General features: G+C 28.9%; 3 protein-coding genes and 1 long non-coding RNA gene across 4 annotated transcripts; 3 read left to right on the forward strand and 1 right to left on the reverse strand.

Annotated features, from left to right (window-relative positions):
• Positions 1-40: 40 nt before the first annotated feature.
• Positions 41-1886, reverse strand: LOC110010901 (uncharacterized). The gene is made up of 2 exons (XR_002285964.3): positions 1629-1886; positions 41-416 (listed from the first exon to the last, which is right to left on the reverse strand). It is a non-coding gene; the product is annotated as an uncharacterized LOC110010901 (long non-coding RNA).
• A 3736-nt stretch (positions 1887-5622) lies between these two features.
• Positions 5623-6616, forward strand: LOC105649501 (nitric oxide synthase-interacting protein). Its single transcript, XM_012236200.4, has one exon. It carries the CDS (start codon positions 5739-5741, stop codon positions 6360-6362), a length of 624 nt encoding a protein of 207 aa, XP_012091590.1. The 5' UTR covers positions 5623-5738; the 3' UTR covers positions 6363-6616.
• Positions 6617-20024: 13408 nt separating this feature from the next.
• On the forward strand, positions 20025-23610 carry LOC105649412 (hematological/neurological-like protein). The gene is made up of 5 exons (XM_012236082.4): positions 20025-20197; positions 20307-20380; positions 21833-21962; positions 22061-22375; positions 23135-23610. The coding sequence occupies exons 1-5, from the start codon at positions 20081-20083 to the stop codon at positions 23405-23407; spliced, it is 909 nt and encodes a 302-aa protein (XP_012091472.1). The 5' UTR covers positions 20025-20080; the 3' UTR covers positions 23408-23610.
• Positions 23611-25500: 1890 nt separating this feature from the next.
• LOC110008818 (uncharacterized) lies at positions 25501-27414 on the forward strand. The gene is made up of 5 exons (XM_020676831.3): positions 25501-25814; positions 26143-26229; positions 26319-26406; positions 26485-26524; positions 26637-27414. Exons 1-5 carry the CDS (start codon positions 25656-25658, stop codon positions 26650-26652), a joined length of 390 nt encoding a protein of 129 aa, XP_020532490.1. The 5' UTR covers positions 25501-25655; the 3' UTR covers positions 26653-27414.
• The last annotated feature ends 380 nt before the right edge of the window (positions 27415-27794 follow it).

A 27794-nucleotide genomic window follows, 5' to 3' on the forward strand; every position in this document is an offset into this window, starting at 1 on the left:
CCCTCATGTTCAACAAACTTAAAAGGCAATTCATCAACAATGATCATAAAAATTAAGGCATTTCTTATTGCTTCTTGATCAAATTTCCAAGTATTAAGAATGCTAACCGGTTGAAAATTCAATTGTGTTTGTCTTGATTCTACACTAGAAGGATTTCTCTTGCATGCATTCATGTAATTTTTAAGTGCGATAGTGCCATTTCTTCTAAAATCACAATAAAATTCCTTACCACAATGGTTGCACTTGCCTTTAACATCCCCTTTTACATCTTTGAATTTAGAGAAGTGATCTCACACATTCGATCTTGGAGCTATTGCTCTTCGCTTTCCTCTTGCAGTTGTTACTGCTGTATCTTGAGGTTGCGAACTTCCATCATCAACATGCAATGTACTAGGTGTTTCATCTTGAGAAGACATCTTGACAATAAAGTTAAAATTAGTCATAAAATCAATATTTCACAAATTTAGAGTTGAACATACATAAAGGATGTATTTAGAGCAAAATACATGCTTTTAAGTTGCAAAGTTAATTTTCAAAGTCAACGTTTTTAATTTAACTATAGTCTATAATTAATAAATTTTTAATTTAACTATAGTCTATAATTAATAGTTGAGAATAGAGCCAATCAAGTACATGGAAAAGTAAGTATTAATAAGTTTATTCAATCAACTACTTGGTAATTTTTGTAATATCTAAATAATTAAATAGAAATAAAAAATTACTCATTTACATTAGATTGATAATGAAGAATTAAATAGAAATAAAAATTGTTCTCTTTCACACACAATTAATGCTTGGAATGGGTAGATGAATATGTAGTTGCACTTACATTTCATAAAAAATAAAAAACTGTCCAATAAAAAAAATGTCTCTCAAAAAAATATAGATGTATAATAATATTGAGATATAGTATATAGAATGAGAATGATGGCAAAATGAACATGGAAAGCAATGCAACCATCTCAGATTTCACACAAATAATGTAACCAACAAACAACCACAGACTAATGTATGCTGATTGACAAAAAATGATGATGATAATAGTAATTAAAATACATAAACTTGAAAGCTTGACAATAAATTTTAGTTATGGCATAGAACTATAATATTAGTATTTAGTAAACTGCAGATAACACAATTGTTCCCAATCATGTCATGTGGGAAAATATAATTCATCTACCAATTTCATGCTACGGGACAAGAATGAAAAGCAAACTGGGAAAGTTAAAGGATAAAAGAAGTTCCCAGGCAACGTTTGGATTGAAGATTTTTAAAGTCTATGGAATTTGTCAAATCCTTGGAATTAAAAAACATAGATTTATAAAATTCATTAGTTGATTTTGTAAATAACAACCTCAATTATTCGATAATGAAGAATCTCCCACTTTACTTGTTATGAACTAAAGATAACAACCCAAAGTACCCAGCTATATTAATTAACAAGAAAAATGCAATTATCAATAGCTATATTCGTAAATCGTGTAAGAAAAAAAATTATTATAAGATATAGGAATGAAATAAATTTAAGATTTGCAAAATAAAATTAATAAAATAAAAACACATAAATTAATGCAAAGAAGAAACATAGATTGATTTATCAAAAAATCATAGATTGGTTTTGAAATTACCTCGTTCAAGAAACCACAAAGAATTGAGCCAGTGAGAGAAGCTTTAATTAGTTGTTTAATGAGAAAAAGTCATCTTCTTGTACTCTTCTTAGGGAGGGAGAATGGTTGTAGTCTATTATCATTTGTGGCATGAAGAAGGCTGAGGTGCTGCTTGAGGAGGAAAAGAAAAGAGCGATGAAAAGCGAGAGGGAGAGAGAATCAGTTTTAGGGTTCCATATTGACTTTTTTTAAGTTGTCGTTCATTCGGTTATTAGTCACTCTTACCGAACCGTGAACTGAGAATTGAAAAGCATTATTTAATATATACTAAACCGAACAGGTCAAACCCACTAACTGAACTGATCAAACTGAAAAGTGTCGGTTCGATTTCCAGTTCGGTACGGTGGGATATTTTACTCTCCTCTAGTCATTTGTACCTCAACTACATCAATGTCAATGAAACGAAATGTTTTTTCTTTTACTAAACTATATATTATTGTTAAGAAAAGGTACTAAATTATATATAATTCTAGATATTTAAGTTTTCATGCATTTGCTAATTTGTAATTACATGAATTAAAAGATCAAATATGGAATGTTTGTTGAGGCTTTAGGCATTGCTTTAATGATCAATAAATAAAATTTTCATTTATTTGTTGAGGGATAGAGGCATATATAATAGATTTGTATAATATATATTTTGGAATATATATAGCAAATTTTGGATAAAATTCATTAAAGATAAGCTTATATTTGTAATTTAAAAAAAATGTACATACTATAACTTTAATTTTTTAAAGGTAAAATTATAATCGTGTCCCTATGTTTGACAAAAAGAACTACTCTATCCATGTATTCTTTTAATTAAACTACTATATCCTCCTATTATTAATCCGCTATACCATATTAACCTTCCATCCATTTTTATCAGATTTGGAGTGAAAGCCAATGAAATTCTTGACAGTCCAAAGAGAAAGAAGCAAATATATGACGAAAATATCCTTACACAACTGTTCTGTCTTTAAATCGGTGAAATAAGTGAAACGAAGAGCAAAAATTAGGAAGAAGCAACCGAATTAGGGTTTTGCAATGTCTGAAAGGAGGAGCAATTCATCCTCTAGCGTAACTGACTGCAGAAATGAGGGCAGATTTCTGAACTTTCTTTGCAAATGCAGGAAGCGAGCTGGGATCAGAATTTCCGAGACAAGCAAGAACAAGAAGAGGCCCTATTATTTTTGTAAGAATAACGAGTGTGGCAGCTTTCTTAGGTGGTGCAAGACAGTTGATTCGTGCATTGAGAGCACTAGGGAGACAAGAATGGCTAGAGATGCAATGGAGGTTGAAAGTTTTGAAATGAAGCTAAGGAACCACATTGTAAGGGATCTACTTGACCTAGAAGATATTATTGTGCGCCAAAATGATGAAAATAGGCCTATTCGGGGCAAGTTCGATGGGTTGGATTCTATCATTGGCTAGACGAAGATTATCTTTGCTTATGCATGATATGCACTGTAGTGAATTTCATCCTTATTCTGTTTGTGCTTTGCAAGATAGGTTAGATGGCTAGCTGGGTGTTTTTGGCTTCTTTTGTGATTTTCGGATTGTGCTTTGCAATATGGGTTAGATGGATAGCTATGTGTTTTTGGCCGCTTTTTGGGTTTAGTTGATAAGGAAGCTATTGTCAACTGTTAATTTGTGTCTATGGTGGGTAGTATAATGGTGGGTAATATAATGGTGGTTGTGTAATGGTTAATGTGTTAGGAGTGAATGGTTGGGTTGTTGACGGTTAATGTGATTGGAAGTTTGTTAAGTTCAAGCCTATACATTTACTACTTTTTTTCTTTTTGAAACTTATAAAATATATACCGGTCAAAACTCAAATTAGAGTATATTTTTAATGAGTCAAGTTCGAGTTCAATATAGCTTAGATTGATTCTATTTGACTTAGCTCGTTTATAACACAATCAATCTCCCAGTAACTTCAACCGGTGTCCTATGATTTTTTTTTTTTTGGCCAGTTTATTCACACTTAGCTTTAAAATGTTTAAGCTTCTAGTGTTGTTTGCCTGAGGGGTGGTGTTTATTGATTAATAGTACAAAATGCAATTGCTAATTGTGTTGTGCTCTGAAAGTTTTCATTTTATAATCTATATTGACATAGTAACTATGCTTATTCTCTTCCGCTTGATTAATACTACAGAATGCAACTGTTAATTTACGTTTTATATATTTTAAAATACTAACATCTTAGTATGGTTCTTTTTTGAAATTATAAAAATTTTTCTTTAAACATTATAACGAGGGTGGGCACATGCCTACACTAGATATAGTGTATTTCCGCCCCCACTAAATAATATCACCTTTAATGCTCAATTTCCTTTTTAACAACAACCACTAATAATTATTAGCCATATGCTACCAGCGCCAATTATCAAGTATCAATACCCGCTATTAACTATTAGATTAATCCTATAAGGAAATAAAAAAAAAGAGAAATCTTTTAACCACATAATATGTCGATTGGATTTCCTATGGATAAGCACATGAAGCATTATCATTTTCCTGCAAACGTTTGTTAATCAACCATAAACAACATACTCTTCTTTTCCAATCAAAACTTAAACCACAAAATAAAACATAAAAGTGGTATCCTTAGAAGATCTCCAACTCATACAATACAATATTTTTGACGAGTTTGAGTTGCAATGTCCAATAATTCGGAAAGCTCATGAATCTTTTACTTGTTATTTAAATTGCTTTTTTTTTTTTTTAAAGAAAATAATCTCTGCTGACAAGATTCATATAATTAATATTACTCCTTTTGGATAAATCTTATTATACATTTCTATACTTGCTGGGGCGGATGTGTATTATACATATAAAGAAAGCTTGCACCCACTAACTCACTTAAAATTATAGTTTGGATTCTCCTCTAGTGGGGTGTGCACACATTGATTAATTCAACCAATTGGAATATGAGATTTTTATTAGCTAACCAAATTTCTTATTAATGCAAATTGATTTATAAATTGATCAATTTCTAGATATACATAATTAGGGCAATTTTTAGTTTTCAAAAAAAAAAAAAATGGGACAATTTTTCAGAATGGTGCTGAAATAACACATATTTAAGTAAATGGTGATATTCTAAAAATATTTATTATATTTTTGTAAATTATAAAAAATAGATTGTTACATATATACTCATTGCGTAACAATAATATAAATACATTTTACTGTTACCTTCGATCTGAATCTTTGTAAATTATTACACTGTAAGTATAACAATGTCAATTTGTGTCAAACATGTATCTTTGTCTTTAAAATTTGTGAATGTATCTTTAAAATATGTGTACGGGTATTATTATATTATAAGCATAACATTTATTATATTATAAGCGTAAACAGAGAGTCAAGAAAAAATTGTTCCCAATATTAAAAATTTAAATCAATTGCTTTTGTTACTGTCATATTGTAATAAATGCCTTTAAAAAGTCAAAATAATATCACATCTATAAATATTTTCAGAATAACACCATTTACATAAATATTTTTTCTTTCAACACCATTTTGGAAAATTGCGTTTTTAAACATTTCACTTTATTTTGATTTGATTAAGATCAACCATCAATTAAAATAAACAAAATTTGCTTTTTGACTAGTTTTGTTTCACACCCCATACCCACTCTTGTTATTACTATAAACAAAGCCATGTGTATATACATAAAAGGAGCAGAATCTAAAAATATTCCACAAGAATCTAGCTAGAAATCTAAGAGCAATAGCCATGCAAGGGTCATATTAATTATAAGCCATTTGTATATATCCAGCCTTTCATGATTTGCAAGGGCTAATTATATATAATCCAATAAAATCTTTCTCACAATCTAATGTGATGACTCACTTTTATTTCATACCAATATTAAATCATCTTCTTGTATTATTTCAACTACAAGAAAGACTTGGTGGGTGACTCTTAGATAGAACTTACAACCATATTAAACTATAAAAGAAGCTTCCTCAAAAGCAAACCCCACCTTCCCTCCACTATATATATATGCCTATATATTCGCAGCTTCTCTTCACCAACAAAACAAATCCAAACACACATAAAACTATCTTTTCAAAATTATGGGTCTTGCTTCTCAATCTCCCTCCTCTTTTAGCTTTGAGATAGAAGTATTACAAGCTAAAAACTTAGAATTGAAGTCCCATGGTCACCTTTTTGTTAGATACTATCTCTCTTCTGGAAACAACAAAAGAATCAAATTACAAACCAATGAAATCTCCTCCAAATCCAATCTTTTCTGGAATGAGTCTTTCTCATTAGAGTGTTTAGGCACTGAAGATTCCATTAACAGCTTAAAGAAAGAAAGTGTTGTTTTCGAGCTACGGTGGAGAAATACTACTAACTCATTTCTCGGTAAAATTAATGGAGGGTCAAAACTTCTGGGTAGAGCTCAAATTCCAATGGACACGATTTTTGAATCGCCAAAAATGGAAATGGAAAAGTGGGTTATGATGCTCTCAGAGAATAAGAGTTGTGCAGTTCTTGATGATGATGTTAAGCCACCTTCAGTCAAAATAGCAATGAGAGTTAGAGGTGCAGAAATGGTGATAAAAGAGCAGAAGAAGAAGAAGAAGAAGAAGAGAAATGGGAGGTTAAGCGATGGGTGCGGGTGCTGTAAAGACAGTGGGTGCAAGTGTCAAGACTATGAGATTTTTGCCTTAGTAGGAGCTTTTGAAGCACTATAAGCAAAGAGGATTGGACAATTGGCAAAACATTTCTTCTTTTTTTTTTCTTTTTAATTTAATTGGGTAATGTAGAAATTTTCTATACATGTAGTAACACTAAGTAAAACATTTTAAGGGTAGCCATTCAGTATTTTTTTTTCAAAAAAAATTTTCCCAAGATTGTATATTTACACTGCATAAATTTCTTGTCTGTCATTTTATATGCTCAGTTTCTGGAACAAAAAAATAATTTAATCTCTTTCCATTTGATACTATTTTCCTCTCTTCCAAACAATGATATAGCTTTCTTTCTCCTCTTTATTTTCTTTTCTCAACTATTTTCCTCCACAAACAGAAAAGACATACGCAAATGGTAGGTACTTGCCATTTTTAACCGAGAACTCACAGGACACTCCATGGTTATAATCATTAAGGTTTCATAAAAGAATCTGACCAATAATATGATAATAATGAAAATAAAATCATCATCATTATGAATAATTATATATAATTTGTAAAGTAAATATATTCAATTATAACCAAACTAACTAAATAATTAACCAAAATATATTTTAATTAATTTATCTAATAAATTTTGTTCTGCTCGTTTAATAATGATGCTAAAAAATTCAATTACATAGAAAAAATTTTAAATTTGATCTCGTTGGATTAATCGAATGCAGTTCCCCTTAAGGCAATGATTGCTGGCACATATGTATTAATCATATTAATAAATACTTCCATGTGAATCAGAAAGGAACATTTTCTGTAATGAGAAAAAAAATTATAATTCCTAATTTAATGTAAATGAACTTGAAATATAAGATTTATTTATAAATAATAAAATTTAGTAAATTATGTTGAATTGCATGTAAAATCAAATTAATGAATGAAATGAATATTTTCTTTTATATAAATTTTATAGAATTCTTTAATACCTTATAAATAATTTGTTCTCTATTTGATTGGCTAGGTTTATGTTTTGTGATTCTTTTAATTAATTCCAACTTGGAAGTTTATCTTTGATCGGATATAGTATTAGATTTAAAACAGTGTACATGAAATCTATACCACCTTAGTGTGGAAAAAACAATCAAACTACCTTTTTTTTTTTTTTTTTTTTTTTTGTTAATTGTTAAGTAAACATAAACAGTATCCTTTAGACCAATTGAGCTGTAAAAGTTATTTCTTTTTCCTGTCTGATATTTGATATAAATGGTATTTTAAATATTTTGGATTTCCATGTTGAAAAATACTGGACTCTATTTTTAATGATATTGCCATTTATTTAGAAATGTAATAGCTAAGGGTGTGTTCACTTGTAGAGAATTGAATTAATTTTCTAGAAAAATTTTTCAAGAAAACTGAAAAATATAGTTTTGTGTTCAAATCAGTCAATTTTCTATTTGAAAAATTAAAAAACAGTTTTTCAATTTTCCAAAATTTAACTAAGGTTTAGAAAACAGTTTTAAGTTGTTTTCTGCAGTTTTCCTTTATAATAAAAATCATGTTTTCCATTTTACAAAATGACATTTTCATAATTGACATTATAATATCTATAAATAATTTTTTCTATACAAATTTTTATTGAATAAATAAAAATATTTAAATAACATAAAAAATTATATTATGCTTTAATATATATGTAATTTTATTATTACAGATATATTATATATTTTATTTTTAAAAAATTTTATAAAATAACAAAAATTGATATTATTATTATTATTATTATTATTATTATTATAAATAATCGATAATAAAAATTTTAAAAATTTTAAATAAAAAATTTCTAAAGTTCGTTTATAATATTTTGTTTTAATTATCAAATTTATAAATAATATTTATGAAATTTTTAAATTAAAATATAATTTTTATATTGTTACCAAGTGAATAAATACACCCTAAACGGATATATATATATATATATATATATATATATATATATATATATATATATATATATATATATATATATATGTATTAGAAACAATTTAGAGGAATGCCTATTGTACCCTCTTCAAACGCTACTAATTCCTCTTGGGGATGACAATGGGTCATTTATGTATCAAATATTGCATTGTGCGCCATATTACGGTTTCGGGAACCGGAACTGTTGGTTTGAACCGGTTTTGACCGTAACCGAAACCGGTGGGAACCTAAACCGATCCGAACCGAAACCAGAACCAGAAATTTTCAGTTCGATTCCAGCTCCAGATTTGTGGAACCGCAAACTCGGCGATTCCACAAAACCGGATTGGAACCGCCGGTTCTCCGGCCGGTTAGAACCACCGTTTCGAACCGGCAGTTCTAGCCGTTACAAACTGTCAGTTTTGTGTTTTTTATTTTAATTTTGTTGTGAAATCTCAAACTTTTTTAAACAAAAAATAAATTCAGTTGAAGAATTTTTTTTAAAAAAATAATGAAGTTCAAGTCTTTAAAAAAATAAATTTAATTGAACCATTTTTTAATTTTTTAGGTGTATGTTTTTTACAAATAACTTTCACAAATTTATTAAATTTTGAAAACTGGTCTTCAAAATTTAAAATTTAAAATTATGCAATTTGCCGGAAAATCGGTCGGAAAACCGATCGGAACCGTCGGTTTTGACAACTTACCGGAACCGGAACAGAAAATTTTTGGTTCGGTTCGATTCCGATTCTAGTTTTTTTAGAACCGGAACCGCTGGTTCCGGAACCGTGGCCACGCCTAATTGTATCCCATGAAGTAATATGAATTACCTGCCCCACCATTCACCCCACTACAGATCGGGTTGGGGCGCACATTGATCGGATCAGGTAAATCTATTTAAAAATTTAAATTTCCATTTCTAAGTTTTTATTATCAAATCCATTTAATTTGCATTTATATATATTTTTATTGCGATTGTAATAAATGTTATTCAATATTATATATTTATCTACTTTTAAAAATATATAAATAAATATGATAAAATAATTAAAGTAAATAAAACGAAAACAAAACTATATAGTTGAATATGCATGTGCATGATAATCATAATGACAATAAGACAAGTTTGTAGTTCCATTTCAACATAATAAATAAAAGAAAAAAGTCAAAAATTAATCGTTCAGCATATCAATAATAAATCAAATAGCAAAAATAAAAAAAAATAGATATTAAAGAAAAACCAAACAAATAGAAAAATATAAAAATAGAAAAATAGAAAATAAATTGGAAGGATGATTATCTGATATGTTACATACAATTTTATGGCTAACAGTGAAAAAAAATCTACAACCGTAAAATAACCAAGTCTCAAAGAGAATTCCTTTGAAGTTTTATTTATTTAATGTTTGAACTTTGACACCATTTAATGAATTAAAATTTTGATTTGTATGTAAATTTTTAAATAAAAGTCCAAGTAAATAAAAATTTAAACGGATAGGATTCAAGGTGGGTTATGTATTATCTATAGTGGGTATAATTTTTAATATCCCCACCTCACTCCATTTATTAAACGAAACAGGTAAAAATCTACCACATTAGAGTCAGATCGAAGTGGATATCAATCGGGTCGGACTAAAGTACCATCTCTAATTTATTTGCCATTAGCTTGCTTATTTTTATTTAATCTTTATTTAGCTTCGGAGACAAAGCTGATTTATAGTTGTCTTTAATTTTAATACTACTTGGTTGTGAATCCAATTTTGATTTTCTTATATTTTTAGCATTGTGAAATCCAGTTTTTTTTTCTTTTTGCATACCACTAGTCACAGCTATAGATTTAAGTCCAAATCTCCTTTTCTCTCAATACTTAAAAGAAAAAAAAAAAAGGTTTTCCCATTGATTCATTACAAAATTTTTAATCCTATTTTGAATTCAATTTTTTATTTTAATTCCATATCTTTTCTTTTTATATTTATTCCTCATAAAAAAAAAAAGATACGTTTTCTATTTTTACTAATCAATAAAAATATCTTAAACTAAAAAAAATATATTTTTCAAGAAATATTTTTGGTTTATGGGTTTTCTTATTGAGCATTAGGAGAAAAATTCGAACATGAATCTATTATCAGATATATATATAAATAACAGTTAATTAGTGGTTTTAATTTTAGAACAACTGTATTTAGTTACAATCATTAATATCCCAAGTCCATTTTATTCAACTTAGAAAAAATTAATCACTTTCAAAAAAAAAAGTTAATTAAGAATTAATGGATTTAGTTTTCTAAATTAACTATATCTTATATATTGATAGGTGTTATTTTTATAGTATTTTTAATATAGTTTTTATTAGAATTTTTCGTATTTTTAATTATTTTAATTAGTTTTCATTTAGTTTTATTATATTTTTGTTTAAAACTTTCTTAAATCATATTTCACTTAATCTTGAGGAATTTAGCAGGATTTTTATAAGAAATCAGCCAAAAATGTAAAGGAGGAGTAAAAGCAATCATTTGTCCAAGACTACCCAGCACCCCCCTGCGATTTTCAAGGCAAAATCAAATGAGGGTTAGATTGGGCGTGCTAATTAGCACCCCCGTGCTAATCTGCAGAATTCAACTTGGGCTGAAAATTTCAGCTTTAGTCTGTGCTGCCTGTATGAATTTGCATGAGAATCTTATGGGATGTGCATAACCAATCTTAAATCCTATCTAGACGTTGAGAGAGTCATAATTGAAAAGAAATACAAAACCTAAACAGTTTCCTATCTTCAAAAAATTTTTTCCTCAATAGAGATTCAATTTCCTAAACGAATACGAAGATATTCCAAAAAATCTATATAAAAAGAGAGACTAGCCATAGTCGGGGCGGGGGGGGGGGTGATTCATTATACATTTCATCGATTATTATATTATTTTCTACATAGTTTTCCCTTTCTTTAAAATTTCAAGTGCTCAAGTTTGTGTAAAGAACCAAGGAAGCCGTCCACTCTTATTTGTTGATTAGTTTTTATCTCAAAACTCTAATTCTTGTTTTTACTTTTCATCGTTCATATTGATTATGAAATTATTTTCAAGTTTAATTGAATTTTATTTAATTACTATGTCGAACTGAACTCTCATATCAGGGATTTGATGTAACTTAATTTCTCTTTCAATTTATAATATTAGATTTGCTTTTCTTTGTTCAAAGTATAATTTATCATTGAATTTAATGTTTCCAAGCAAAGTTTCTCTCATGAATTGATTTATTTCATTAATCAATGTTGGAAGAAAGGTTTTTGATATGAAAAATGAAATAAATTACATGGAAATAATAACTTGATGTGGAAGCTATATGGTTTGACTCATGGGGGTTTTCATAAGTTAATAACTTTAAATTATGAATTAATAAACAAACCATAAAACTTAATGATTTAATTCATGTTTGATTGCGTTATTAAAAGATAGGTAATTAGACCGGGTTAAAATAACTAACAATACATCGGGAGAACTTATTAGTGATTTTAGATTTGTTTTCCACACTTGAACAATTAAAATTGACTATCAAACTAATAAGATAAATTGGATAAGATTAAGTGAAGTCAAAATCCCTAGTAGCTTTTAATCCTTGATTTCTTTTCATCAAAATGTCTTGCTTGATTTCCTTTTATTCTCTTTTATTTCTTTTAAATTTAATTTCTTAAAATAATTATACTTATTGTTGTTTAAATAATAGTAGGTTCATACAATTTTGGTACTTAGTATACAATTCTCGTGGAACGATACTCTACTCACTCTTTATAACTTGTTTACAATTTCGTGCACTTACGAAAAAGCCAGTCATATATTAACCAATTTCCTAATAATACTTTTTTTTTTTTTTTTTTGGCTTTTAGTATCAGACAAAAAGTAACTCAAATATTGATTTATTCTCAAATCTTATATGAACTAACCCTCAGATTATGCTTACGAGGAACACTTATTAGAAAGACATTTTAATAATCAACAACATTACTAGTATTATAAATATAGCCATGCCTGAGCTAAAACGATATACTCAAATCTATCTACAAAATATGCTAGACAGCTGCACATATCTCACATGGCAAGTAGCAATACAGGTACTACTGTAACCCATTACCGTTTCAACTTGCAGCTATTATTTAAAGTCTTCATGACTTGCAATAGTGCTATATTGTAATTGTAATTGATATGTAATCTTTCCCCACAATATAATCCATTGATTCTCTTTTTTCATGTTAGTGTTATATTATCTTGTATAATTCTAATTGCAACCACATGATCTTGGTGGGTATCCGGATGGCTATAATCCAAATTCATTAGTTAGGTTGTGTTCGGTAACAACTTTTTAAGTAACTTTTAATGTTTTAACTCCCTATTTTTATAGCGTTCAGTAAAATATTATTTCAATTAAATTTTAGAGGTTAAAGTTGTGCTTTATAAAAGGTTAGCCCCTCTAATGTTAATTTTTAGGTTGTGTTCGACAATCATTTTTTAAGTAGCTTTTAGAGTTTTAACTGGTTAAAATACTAAACGCTACTTTTTATAGTGTTCGGTAATATAGTATTTGAATTAGCTTTTAGAGGTTAAAGTAACATTTTATAAAAAGTTAATCCATGTAACATTTAACTTTTAGCATTTAGAAAAAATTACTCAAACAGCTAGTGCTACTTAGGGTTTGTTCGACAAAATTAGCTGTTTTAGTAGCTTTAGTTGTTTAGTAGAGTTTAGGTGTTAGTTGTTTGAGTAGTTTGAGTAGTTTTTATGAAACGTTAAAAGCTAAACATTACATTAGTGAACTTTTCATAAAATGCTACTATATCCTTTAAAAGCTAGTTTAAATGTTATGTTACCAAACAACTTTTTAGTTGTTTAGTAGAGTTTAGGTGTTAGTTGTTTGAATAGTTTGAGTAGCTTTTCATGAAACGCTAAAAGCTAAACATTGCATTAGTGAACTATATCCTTTAAAAGCTAGTGTAAATGTTATCTTACCAAATAACTTTTTAAGTAGCTTTTAGTGTTTTGACTGTTTTTTAAAAAGTTATTGCCGAATACAGTGCTAAATACTACGAAAACAACTAACAGCTACTAAAACAGCTAATTTTACCGAACAGACGCTTAGCGTTTTACAAAAAAATTATCCAAATAGCTAAATACTATTAAAATAGTTAACAATTACCAAAATAGCTAACTTTGCTCAAATTCCATGGAAAACAATTCTTGAATCACCAAAATGGAAATGGAAAAGTGGGTTATGATGGTCCCGAAGAAAAAGAGCTGTATTAATATTTTTCTTGATGATGGAACTAAGACTCCTTCGGTTAGAATACCAATGAGTGTTAGAGTTGCAGAAATGGTAGAAATGGAGAAGAAGAAGAAGAATAATAGGAATAGAAGGTTAAACGATGGATACGGATGTTGTAAAGATAGTATGTGTAAATGCGAAGATTACAAGATTTTTGCATTAGTGGGTGCCTTTGAAGCATTGTAGGCACAGAAAGGATTGACCAGTCGTTTATTCTTTTTATGATTTTTCTTTGTAGAGTTCTTAAATATTTTTGAATTAATAAAATTTGTTGACTATTTTAGAACTAAGACTATCTGCTGCCAAGCCCAGTAGCTTCTTACCAAGGGGCATCACACTCCCATCCATCATGTTTGGGTTGCAACAATACTCATGTGAACTAAGACTACTTGCTCTATTATTCTTCATATTCATTTTGGAAGTATTAATTATTTTTGCTCTTGATCAACTAATTAAACTTTACTATAAGGAAAAAAATAGAGAAATCAAATAATTTCTTCGAGCAATACAGAGAAAAACAAGAATATATCATAAATAATTATATCCATTTTACAATTTAATTATAAGCAACTTAATTGCAAATTTTAAGGTATGGGTTATTTATTATAATTTTTTATTTTTTTATTTGAATGAATAAATAGAATTATCTGGACTTGATTTATTTTTAATAAGTAATGTCATTTCTACAAATAACGTATTAGTTAAAAATACAAGTTCGATCTTGAAAGCATACTCTTTAGAAATGCTTTATAGCCGAGCTCAAAAGAAATTACACCTAATGATTCTATTATAAAAAGAATCATTTCTCATATTTATAATTATATATTATTTACAATTGCTTAGTTATTCTTTTAACTCAATAGCCAATTTGTGGATGCCTAAAGACTTTTACTAACTTCAAGCCTTCAAGCATGGACAAGTCGGAGCTCCATCCCAAATTAACTAAGCAACAAACCAGTTATCCATAATGGCCCAATTTTGAGTCCCGGGAGCATCAAAAAATTTCATTCAAATGATTAATACTGTATACTAATCTACAAACATGAAATTTCATTAAATACTCATCTCAAGCATTTAAATATGTACAACCAACTATATTTAAGATTTTACTATATATCATAAACTTATTTAAGGTACGTCTTAAATGAACAGAGCATTTATAAATTTTAAAATATCTAAACCTAAATTTATCCAAGCTATCTTTTCTTATTAGTAATGGATAGATACTTACAAATACTCACTACTAAACTCATTAATTTAGTATAACGGGGGTAGGGTAGTCTAAAAAAGTTTTTAAAATTAACTTCTGAAGTAATGAAAATTTTCATTTTTCTCTATCAAAATAGTTAACTTTTTTTTATTTTGCCCTAACTTATTTTCCTTTTTTGGCCCTAACTTTCGATCTAGTTGTACCTTACTCGTAAATTACTTTGTTTCCAACACAAATTTATAACTAGCTCAACATGCATTAAACAGATCGGAACAAAACATACATCTAAGGACCCATTTGATTTAGCTGTTTATATCAGTTAACAGCAGATAAGAGTTGTTAATAGCTGATGGTTGATAACAACATCATGATGAACGGTGGTATTTGGTAAAATTTTGGGAACAATTGCTATTAAAATATAAAATGACCATTAGGAGTATTAGTACTTCTACATATTATGCTATTTATTTTTTTGAATTTTGAAGATGAGTATATTACTTTTCTTATTATAAAATTAAAAATATTTATTATTTTATACGAAAAAGCTCCAAAACGTAGATATATTCCGTTGATTGCTCTTTTTATTAATTATTAGTCTTCTTTATGACGTGCATTACACGTTAACTATGCTTGTTCTATATTTCTTTATACTCGTTTAATTTTTTATTTATATACTATTAAAGTATAAATTCTTATTTAGATTGAGTGGTTAAATTATATTATACTTTATATATACAATAAATATTTTTTTGGTTATATGTCAACGTACTGATTCATACAGTTTTTATTATACATTAATTGCTTTCATTTTCTTTTTTAAGCAAAAATTAAAATGATTTATAAAAATCATCATATAGCTTCTATTATTCATTTTATATTTAATTTAAATATTTTCTTCACTATAATTTCTTATAGTAAAAAAATATACATTAACAATAGAATAAAAAAACAATCTAACATATCAAATTAAATATTTATAAACAATAATAAATTTTTATTTTTATTTTTTTAACCAATCAAAATCATGAAACCATTTTGAAAAATTATTAATAAAATTATATTCTTTAATAGAAATAGGATTTGAATTATATAAGATATCAATATAATTAATTAATTAAATTTGAGATGTTTAAAAATAATAATTTTTTTATCTTGTTTTGGCTAACCAAATTAGAAAGCAATTTGTAATTAAAGAAATTTAACCATAACATTTTTAAATCAAATCTGAATCTACCATTTTTAAATCAAATTTGAATCATCTAGATATATTTATTTAAAATAAATTCAAAAAAAATATAAAAATTTTCAAATTCCTCATTTACATATACTATTTAAAATAATATTGAATTTATAAAATTATTATTAATAATTTACTTAATAATATACTAAATATAATATAATTGGGCACAATAAGATAATAATAGTGAAATTTTAAAATTTTGAAATATTTAATTATCTATATTTATTTATCTATTAAAAAAAGCAAAAAAAATAATCCAATCAAATTATAAAAATATTATACATATTTTTACGTTAAAATTTTTTAATTAATTAAAACTAAAGTTATTGTAGGATATCTTAAATTTTATAATAACCATATCGACAATCTCATTATTCTTCACTTATTTTCACTTTTATATATAATATAAATATAGAGATTTATTAAATACCTATAAATTAACTCTTTAACAAACTATCAGCTTAGACATGGCCATATTACGGTTCCGGAACCGGAACCGTCGGTTCGAACCGGCCCGGAACCGATGAGAACCGGAACTGGGCCTAACCGGAACCAGAACCGAAAAATTTCGGTTCGGTTCCGGTTCCAGAAAATTAGGAACCAGAACTGGCGGTTTCAGAGAACCGGTCGGAACCGAACTGGAACCGTCGGTTCTCCGGCCGGTTCGAACCGGCGGTTCTAGCCGTTGTAAACTGTCAAACCTGATTTTTTTTTTAATTTTATTGTTAAATCTCTTAATTACCCCTCCCAACAGCCATAAACGGCTACATAACGGCTAGTTTCAAGGGTATTTTTGGAAAAATGAATTTTTGGATTTATTATAAATACCTCATTTTATTTACAAATTCATTACAAAAAAATCTCAACTCTCTCTACTTACTCTCTCTACAATATACTACACTCTCTACTTATTCTCTCTACAATATACTACACTCTACTCTATATTATTCATTTATTCTTCTCTACTCTACAATCTCTCTTATTAAGTTATTATTCTCTCTAATTTTTTTTATTCAATTTTCCAAATTATATCTTATTATCATATAATGGCAAGTGGAGGAAACTCAAATTCGGGTAAGGGCAAGGGAAAGATTGGAGAATCATCTATCCCTACAAACAACATCTATGATATGATTCCCGACCAATTTAATTTTGAGGGTTATCCAAATGAAAATTTGGATATTCCAACTCAAGAATCTGAATTTAATGAGCAATTACAAGAAGATGAAGAGTAAGAGCAAGAGCAACGAGCACAAATTGTTGCAAGAGCAAGACAAAGTTCCGACATATTCGCCATTCATTTCACGAAAAAATTCAAAGGTGAGAAAATGTACGATGTAATTTGCAATTATTGTGGAAAATCTTATAAATTTAAACAAGCGAGCGGCTATGGATCATTTTGGAAGCATTTGGAGACAAAACATCCAACAAAAATAAGAGCTGATCGGTCTCAAACACAAATTTTCGGGTACGCTTCTAACCTTTCTTAATTTAAATATTCTGAAAAAATACAAAGAGAAGAATTAGCAAAAATGATTTCTATGGAACATTTATCTTTTAGTTTTGGTGAAAAAGTAGGTTTTAATAATTATTGTCAAAAAGCTTTAAATCCTTCTGCTAAAAGAGTACCAAGAAATACTGTAAAACGAACTATTATTTCTTTATCTAATAAAGGAAAAAAATAGTTAGAGCTTTTATTTTCTCAAATGAAAATTCGTGTTTCAATTTGTTGTGATGTTTGGAGTAGTGATCATTGGCAAATGCATTCTTGTATGGGTATTACATGTCATTGGATTGATGATGATTGAAAAATTCAAAAAAGAATTATTGGTTTTCGTGTTTTTGATGATAAACATACTGCAAATAATATTTATAGAGTAATTGTTTCAATTTTAGATGAATATAAGTTGACAAAAAAAATTTTTTCAATTTCATTTGATAATGCTTCTGCAAATACTAGATCAATTATTGAACTTAAAAAAATTTGTGAACCAAATATTGGTAGAAAATTTTTTCATATAAGATGTGCATGCCATGTTTTAAATTTATGTGTACAAGATGGTTTAAAAATTCTTGAATCTTTTATTTCTCCAATTAAAAAAGCTATTTCATATTTATGAACACATCCCCAAGTGATGAAAAGTTGGGCTAAATTTTGTAAAGAAAATAATAAAAGACCAAAATGTTTTCCAAGGGATGTCCCAACTCGTTGGAATTCAACATATGAATTACTAAACGAGTTTTTTTCTTATAAAGAATTATCATGCTTTTTTGTTACTAATAATATTGAGGATATTAATTTATATCCACAAAATTGGGAGATTTGTACAAAAATTTTAGATATTTTAAAAATTTTTAATGATGCTACCTATAAATTTAGTGGGGTTTATTATCCCACATCTCATTTATTTTTACCTGTGTATTAATATTGTTAATGCACTCCAAGAATTTCAAAATGATGATTTATTAAAAGATTGTATTTTTTCAATGAAAAAAAAATGGTTATCTTATTTTAAAAATATAGCACCCCTTTATCTTGTTGCTATTATATTTGATCCTAGATGTAGAATGGATGTTTTATGTGATTATTTGACTATTTATTATGAAGTATTGAATCTTGATGTAGAAGATAATGTTAATATAAATGTAGTAGAAGATAATGTTAATATAAATGTAGTAATGCATGAAGTTAAACAAAATATTATGCAATTATATAATGAATTTGTTCAAGTTTCTAGTTCATCTACTTCTACTTCTACTTCTACTTCTTCTCAATCTAATATTCAACAATTTCCAACACAAAGGGTAAGTGGTGTTGGTGTTGCTCAACAAGTTTTACTACAAAGACAAAAAAGAACAAGGGAATCCAGTTCTATTTCTGAATTTAATAATTATCTAACAACTTCTTTTGAGTTTGGTGATGATTATACAGATACTGATTTTCCAATTTTAAATTGGTGGAGTCGTTACGCAAATACTTTTCCAATTCTTTCTTTACTTGCAAAATAAATTTTAGCAGCTCCGGTCTCCACTGTTGCGGTTGAACAAGCTTTTAGTCAAGGAGGAAACATACTTGATGAAACACGATCTCGTATGACACCCGATTCATTAGAAACACAATTATGCGTGGATGATTGGACCAAGGCCGAACTAAGAGCCAAAGAAAATCTAAAAGAAAATGAAGATTTATATGATTTATACGATGGCTCCTCAACGGGAACATCAACCAGTGGTGCAAATAGCGATTAAGGTAAAAGAGGTGAAATTGATATAAGGTAAGTAAGAACTACGTGGGCTTTGATTCCTCTAAACCCCAAGAAGATACGTAGGCAACTTAATTTTTTTTTTAAAACAAAAAAAAAATAAGTTCAAGCCCATTTTTTTTTTTAAATTATGTTCAAACTTTAAAAAAAAAAAAATTCACTTGAAATTTTTTTTTTAAATAATTATGTTCAAGTCTTTAAAAAAATAAATTTAATTGAAGTATTTTTTTAATTTTTTAGGTGTATTTTTTAATTTTTTATGTTCAAATAATTTTTTTTAGACCGGTCTTCAAAATTTAAAATTAAAATTATACGATTCGCCAAAAAACCGATCGGAACCGTCGATTTTGTAACCGAATCGGAACCGGAACTGGAACCGCCGGTTCTGAAACCGTGGCCATGCCTAATCAGCTGCGTAAATAAGGAGTATCATACCCCTTTAAACGCAGCGGTTCTGCTTTTATCTTTATTGAGTGCAAATTTCTAACATATCTCTTTTACATAGTATTTAATGAAAAACAAAATGCAGTAAGTTTTTATGGCTACAAACAATATAGCCCTAAAATAAAACAAACGAGGTTGACGTGTCAACCAAAACCATCGAGTGTTTTTTGCAAATTCTATCATCTTCTCTTAATTTAAAATTTCAGATTTTAGATTTCCCCGATAGAGTTGTTCGGAAATATTAATTAAATATTTATAAAATGGAAAAAATCAGATTTTTTTTTTCCTTGCTTAAATATCTCCAACACAAAATCAAAACGTTCTCACTAACAGGCTACGCTGACGTACGCGGATATTCAAAAAAATGGAGAGAAGCACACCAGTTAGAAAGCCACACACTTCCACTGCCGATCTGCTTACGTGGACGGAGGCTCCTCCGTCAGCTTCACCGGCCACTGCTTCCAGCCACCGCCCCCACCAGGTAAATGTTCTCAGCTCAACGAGACTTGAAAGTTCTGTTTCCCCTGAAAAGTTTGAATTTTTATTTTTCTTTTCTAACTTTTTTTTTTTTTTTTGGGTTGCATTGCCAGCCGTCCGACAGAATTAGCAAGGTGCTATTTGGAGGTCAGGTTACCGATGCAGAAGCCGAGAGTCTCATGAAGAAGTAAGGATCTTGTCTTAATTCTGTTTTTGTTTTCAAGAAATAAATATTCAGTGAGAAAGATTTGTGATTGTTTAAGATTCTGGAACCAGATCTGGTGCTGCAGTTTCTTTTTTGGCTAATTCTGTTTTAAGTAAAGCTTAAAGCTTTCGATAATTCAGTAAGCATGTAGGTTGTTGATAAATGGAAGGAAAGAAATTTAGTGATCTGTTTTGCAAATGGGTTGAGAAGATCAAATTGAGTCATCTCTTATTACTAGTTTTCCTAGTTTGTCTTCTTTCTTAGCCACGCAAGTTTATTTAGAAAGATTTTAAAATTTAAATTGTTTTGCCTCTTACCTTTTCTATTAATAATGTGAATTAAGAGAGCAAATATAGGAAGTTGTTTAATTTCTCATCTCTTACATTATATATGTATAACATAAACTTCCTTATTCCATTTGATGCTGAATGTCAATGCGAAGACAAATGAAAAATTAAAAAAGGGAAAAGCCTACCAAATAGTTCAGATGGAAAAGCATTGACTGTCATCTTTAATTTCTAGTAGCATTTGCTAGGCTTCTTTTGTTTTTTCGATGGTGAGTTGCCTGAAAGATTAGAGCAAGGCATGGAGTATTGGCCTTGATATTCATGTTGGCTTTGTTTTTCTTTTTCTTTTTTTTTTTTTTTTTCTTTGGCTTACAAAAAAGTTATATGCATTAATCATTAAACAATTAAAAGAAGCCTTGGGTTTTGCTACTTTAACTTGGGCTAAGATATGTGGCCCTTAAATTACCAAGTTACCTTTGTTGAATAGAATTTATCTACAAACAGTGATGAAGAGAGAAGAGGAACTTAAAAGATCAACGAAGTTTTCAAATTCTTTTTCTTTCTTTTGGAAAAAAAAAAGTTTCAAAAAGCCCAATTTTACTTGAAAAGACGGAAACTTAAATGTCTATTCCTGATGGTGATCCATGAAGTCCAGGAACAGGGGTAGAAGAAGGATAATGAAGATAAGGTATTTAAGTTGAAGTGTTTGGAAGAGTAAAACCCAAGATTGGATTGCTTAAATTTACATAATAGTAAGATTATCTTGAAGTGCTAATGGACCAGTTGAAAGGCTAAAAGTCATTTGAGGTCCATTGTTCTCTCAAAGTTAACTCTTTATGCAGTTGTTTGAATTTTAAAATTAAAAAAAAAAAAACAATCTTGAAGGTGTATGTGAAATTTGATAGTTAAGCAAAAAAATCATGTAGTATAAATTATTCCAGAATTTATGAATTATAAGGGATCAATTGGGTATGTTCTTTTCCGATTTATTTTCTTTTCCCATGTACTCTTTCTGATTGTATATATGTGAACATTGAGGTGCATCTCTGGAAACGCCTATCAAAAGGGAATTCACCTTTATACCATGTGGGGTTATGAATTATCCAAGCTATCTGAGGTCCTGAATTTTTCCCTTTGCCATCTCCAGGAAGCCCTGTTCCGGTTATAAGTTAAAGGAGATGACTGGCAGTGGTATATTTGCAGCTAATGGTGGAGATAATGCGTCTGAATCTGGCGCTGATAATCCCATTAACAAAACTAGTGTGCGTGTCTATCAGGTACTTTGGTCTCCCTTTAATTATACAAAATAATGCTTGATTACTTATTATCTAAGATTAATCACGATTACATTTCCCATTAATGGTTGCATTTTCAGCAAGCAATGAATGGAATTAGCCAGATATCATTTAATACTGAGGAGAGTATCTCTCCCAAGAAGCCTACTTCTCTTCCTGAGGTAGCAAAGCAGCGTGAGTTAAGTGGAACTCTGCAAAGTGAGTCAGACATGAACAGTAAAAAGCAGATATCAGATGCAAAATTCAAGGAAATAAGTGGACATGACATCTTTGCCCCTTCACCTGAAATTGCACCCCGGTCCTTGGCTGCTGCACGTTCCTTGGAAACAAAGGAAAACAAAGACATTGAGAAACCTGCCCCACGAAACATACGCACTTCTGTTAAAGTTTCCAATGTGAGTGCATGTTTTTATGCGTTCTAAAATCTTCATTTATTATCTAGAACTATACATTATGATCTTATCAGTAAGAGCATAGGAATGTAATAGTTAATTTGGTGCTACTGCTTTCTTCTAAGTTCTGACATAATAACCAATGAACAATGTGAGCTTTGTGGGCTAAATGTTTTCATTGAGGTTCATTTATAGGAGTAGCAGCATTTTGGAAGCACGTCTTCCAAGTGTCAACATTTTGGGACTCTCAAACTGCAAAATGTTCATAGAAAGAAATGCAGTTCAATCCCTCATGCCTGTTAAATGATAGAAAAGGCTCCTAGAATGATCAATCTTGGCCTTTTTGTGGACTGCAATTGGAAATTTTCTTCAGGATTAGGGTCCATTTGGATAGATGTCCATCAGAAGTGAACATGAATTATCTCAAACATCAAGTGAAAGATTATTAACATCAACATTAATGCAAATTCAAATAATTTCTCATTTCAAATCTTCATCTATTCACATGGACTATAAAATTTGTCTTTTGCATTAACAATAAGAATCGACTTGCTCTTGCCACCCCATTCAATGTCTTCACTTTAGTTTTCCATATTCTTGCCAAACTTCCCACTTTTAGAAAACAAGCGCTTTTGTGGTGGGTTGGTTTGTTTGTTGGTAACTGAAATATCATCTTTATGCTAATGCATGCATGATGAATTCCCATTAGCTTTGGCTTCTAGCTCTCTTGCCTAACTAGACTTTGGTTTTTAACTTTTATAGCCTGCTGGAGGTCAGAGTAACATCCTGTTTGGTGAAGAACCGGTTGTTAGGACATCAAAGAAAATACACAATCAGAAGTTTCAGGAGTTGACTGGCAATGATATTTTCAAAGGAGATGTTCCTCCTGGATCTGCTGAAAAACCACTAAGCAGCGCTAAACTGAAAGAAATAAGCGGCAGTAACATCTTTGCAGATGGAAAGTCGGAATCCAGGGACTATTTTGGTGGTGTTCGCAAGCCCCCTGGTGGCGAGAGCAGCATCGCATTGGTGTAAACGGGGCCAATCTAACTCACAAATATTGCTTGATTCGACAGATCCTGGACCTTGTGTTATTCCTGTTTGAGTCCTGTTTGAGTGCTTGTGTTTTGACTGATGTACTACGGTTTTGACATTAGAGTGGTCTATGATGGCTGTGGATTATGTGTAAACTCTTTGATATTTAGATTAAAATGCTAGATGGATGGCTAATTCAGTTATTTCTGTCTCTCAATCATTAGCTCTTCTGGAGCCGTTGTTTTTTTTTTTTGGTATGTATTACGCAGTCCTGTGTTTTACTTCTTGAGACGCAAGGCCATGATTGTATGGTGAAACTGGAAATTTAACTCTAGAATTAAGTTTGATATATAGTTAGTACCCTTTTTAACAATAATTTACAGTTTAGTACTTTGATAAATTTAAGGTACAAATGATCATCTGATATGGTGGTTTTTTTTTCTTTTTTTTCTTTTTTTATTTTGGTTTTGGTTTTGGTTATTTCGTCTTTAACCTTAGCTACCACCATTAATGTGGAATTTATAAACTTCATAAAATCTACGGACTGATCGAGACTTCTAATAGACTGATTGGGTTGATTGAAGCAGGCTGATTAAACTTCCTTATAATCCAGTGTGGATAATGAAGGATTTTTCTTTTGAACATTTAAATTGTTAAATTAAACTTTTATTTAATTATTTTTACTTTTATATTGAACATATAATATCTATGTTGCACAAAAAGGTGAAATGCGGAAACGGATACAGGAAACGATCTTTTTAAAAATATAAGAAACGGAAAGAAATGCGTAAATATGAAAATATAAAGTTATATTTATAAATATAAAAATATAAATTATTATAAATTATTAAATATATTCAACAACAACTCTAATCAATATTTAATCGTATAAAAAAAATACAAGTTCCATACTCATAAAAAATATATGTTTTATGAATTTTTATTTATTTATATAATTATTTTAATTGGAGAAATGAGTTTTTGAGAGTTTTTAGTATGCGAAAATATATTTAGAGAAGGAAAATGTATTTCTAAATTACTAAGTCCGTTTGTTACTGTTATTTATTTTTAGTTTTTTATTTATTAAAAACATAAAACTGTTTTCAGTTTTTGGTTACTTATTTCTCAAAACTGTTTTTTTTTCTAAAATTATTTTTTCTTTTCTTTTAGTTCATAATGTGGAAAATTCTTCCAATTATCAAATCTCTTCCTTATTAAGCTCTTAAAGATTTTAGTTAATAATAAAAAATCTAAAAATATAAAATCTAATATAAAATAATTAAAAATATTTCGCACTTATAATTTTTAAATTCAAAGTTAAATTATATGTTGATTATTATGTATACAATCAATTGAATAAAAATATAATATCTAAGTATTATAATAAATAAATAATACTAAATGACATTAGATTTATATGGATAGGGAAAATAATAATAAATATAAAAATAATAATAAATAGAAAAGAGATGGAAAAAAAACATAGAATTTTAATAGAGATAATAATAATAATAATAATAATAATAATAATACAACTTTATAAGGACTAGTCTTATAAAAAAAGAAAAAAAGGAATGTAGAATAAAAAAAGAAAAATACAGTGATTTCATAAATTTTATTTTTTATTTTAAAAAATAATTTTCTTAAAAGCAAAAAAAAATAAAATTTCAACAAACAAATTTTGTTTATTTTTTAAGAAAAAACGAAAAAAAAAAATAATCTAAAACAAGCATCACCTTAATTTACTGAAACGGCCCCAAAACGTTTTTGAAAAGTTTTCAGTATTTCTGAAAATGTTTCCGAAATGCGAAAACGGCAATCAAAGGAAGTTTCCATGCATCATACTATAATATTTAGTGTGGATAGCCAATTAGTTATTTTTACTGATTTATATCCCTTATGAGTCGTAACTACTTTGGAATCATAGATTTGATAAATTTTCTCACAATAATCTCTCATGAGTCCTAACTATTTTGGAATCATAGATTTGATAAATTCTCTCACAATAATCTCTTATGAGTCTTAACTACCTTGAAATCGTAGATTTGATTCTTAACTACCTTAAAATCGTGTATTTGATAAATTCTCTTGCAATAATCCTTTGCGAATAGTAACTACTGTTAGTTTATAACACAGAAGCATTGGAGAACCAAAACCACTCTCCACATTTTCTTTTCCTGTTTTTTTTTTTCTTGGTTTCTTTTATTTTATCAGCAAGCTAACAACTTACAAAAACGATATATAATATATGTTCCTTTACGATCCCTTGGTGTTGCTAAACCGAAAATGGAAAGGACAGAAGTTGGAGAAGCGCTTACTTGTAGAATCGCAGGCCCTCACTTCTGCAGCCTTCACAGAAGAACACATTCAATCTCTTCGAAACTATGTTGTGCGCTTGATCTGTGATGTAAGTTATTTCTTTCTTCGTTTTAGCTTTTCCGAATGTGAAAGTTTAGGTTCGATTTCTCAAGTGTAAAGTAGTTAATGGACCGATAAAAATAAAAGTAGAGACACAGTATTAATTGTTTTCCTGATGAGCAAATAGATAAAAATAAAGGTCATTGAAATTAATTTCTATTGCTCAGTTTTTCTTTGAAAAGAAAATTAAATTTCTCTTTCTTTTTTTCTAGTGATTTTATTGATTCAACAGTGCTATATATACAGTTATGAATTTGGAGAATTTATTTAATAGATTTACTTATTTATTTATTTGTTCAATTTGCAATTCGTTACAGTATTCGAAGACTCAGAAATTTGATGCCATTATCCCATTTCATGCTGTGACCTACTTTGATCATTTTATGTCGAAATATCCATTTCCGGTATTCAATTATAAATTTGACATCTCAGTTTGAAGTTCTAGAAACTTACAATTTGATTGTTTTGAACTGATTTAAACTTGTTGATTTAGATTTTAAATGAGGAATACTTTTACTCCATAGCTTTAATTTCAACATTGAATTCCGAAGTCAACCAGATCATTATTCAAGATCAAGGAGGTAATTTAATTAGTTAATTTAGTTAGTTTTTTTTTTTTTAAATTCATCTTAACTGATCTAATTTCCTTTTAATTTCAGATATAAGTTCACCCAATTCAAACCCTCAATTTTTAGAACGGTAACTAATTAATTAATATCAAAGACAAAGTATTTTCATTTTAATTAAATATTAAATGATCAATAATTTGAATTTGTATTGAGTTTGAATTTTAATTGAATTATGCTTTCAGGATAAAGAGCAATTAACAACTTCCATCAATGAGATGAGAGTTGTTTCAAAGGAGGCCAAAGGAGTAAATGATGTTGCACGCAAGGTAAAGAAGCAGAAAAAGAAAATGGCATCATCAGCGTCATCAGATACAGAATTATTGGGTTTTCAAGTAAACTGGAAAGTTAGTGGAAATGCAGCTGAAGAATTAAATAAATTTGATTTATCATTGTTCATGGAGCCTGCAGAGCCAGAGGTTAAAATTCTAGGCTGCATTCCGCTAAAATGGTTGCCATGTTGGGGTTACTAATGAAACTTTTTAGTACAAAAATTGGATTGACATACCAAAACAATTGACTGTCATCTTTAATTTCTACTAGCATTTAGGCTTCTTTTGTTTTTGTGCTGCTGTGTTTTCCCCCGAATGATTAGAGTAAGGCATTTAGTATTGTTGAAGTGTGTGGAAGAGTAAAGCCCATGTATTGAAGCTCCAATTGATTGACATGTTGAAAGGCTAAAAATACTTTTGAGGGCCATTGTTCTCTCTCAACACCCTTTACTAAAAGGAGAATTCAGCATGGACTTTATGGCAAGTGGGGTTATGAATTGTCCTAGCCATCTAAAGTTCCCTTTGCTATATCCAGCCCCAGGGAGAACTATTCAGCTAATAAATTAACGGAGATGACTGGCAGTGGTACGTTGGGTGCTTTTTTGATCTTTCAATATTTATGTACAAAGGTTCTTGATTACTCATATATCAAAGATTCATCATGATCATGGTGAAAGCAGAAAAATTTGGTCAGGGCATATCAAAGTTATCTAACATTAAATATAACAATGAAAACAAATATGAAAATAAAGATAAAAAGAAAATTAGAAGTCTCATCGAATATAGGTATAGGCTGGGGCAATTCGACTCCTCTAAGCTTAAACAAACGTTCGGCCGGGTATCATCTACGTAACTGAAATTTTGTTTCTTAATGGGCAGGCCTCCTATGGATTCCTCCAACTCTGAAATTTTGTTTCTTAACGGGTCCTATGGATTCCTCCAACTGAACGAAGGAAGGAATATTGCCTGAAATATATCTTTATTTTCAAATCTCAATATAATAAATTTTAATTGTAGGCTCTCAAATTTAGGAATTATAAGTTTTTGGTATTTACAATAATAATAATAATA

Source organism: Jatropha curcas, chromosome 3 (assembly GCF_041381405.1).
Source record: "Jatropha curcas cultivar XTBG-Jc1 chromosome 3, XTBG_Jcur_1.0, whole genome shotgun sequence".
Taxonomy (NCBI): domain Eukaryota; kingdom Viridiplantae; phylum Streptophyta; class Magnoliopsida; order Malpighiales; family Euphorbiaceae; genus Jatropha; species Jatropha curcas.

Coding starts and splice junctions, on each gene's coding strand:
- LOC105649501 (XM_012236200.4), top strand. CDS start 5,739: ATGGGTCTTGCTTCTCAATCTCCCTCCTCTTTTAGCTTTGAGATAGAA.
- LOC110008818 (XM_020676831.3), top strand. CDS start 25,656: ATGTTCCTTTACGATCCCTTGGTGTTGCTAAACCGAAAATGGAAAGGA. Junction 26,230..26,318: donor TGTCGAAATATCCATTTCCG/GTATTCAATTAT, acceptor TTGTTGATTTAG/ATTTTAAATGAGGAATACTT. Junction 26,407..26,484: donor CATTATTCAAGATCAAGGAG/GTAATTTAATTA, acceptor TTTTAATTTCAG/ATATAAGTTCACCCAATTCA.
- LOC105649412 (XM_012236082.4), top strand. CDS start 20,081: ATGGAGAGAAGCACACCAGTTAGAAAGCCACACACTTCCACTGCCGAT. Junction 21,963..22,060: donor CTAGTGTGCGTGTCTATCAG/GTACTTTGGTCT, acceptor TTGCATTTTCAG/CAAGCAATGAATGGAATTAG. Junction 22,376..23,134: donor CTTCTGTTAAAGTTTCCAAT/GTGAGTGCATGT, acceptor TAACTTTTATAG/CCTGCTGGAGGTCAGAGTAA.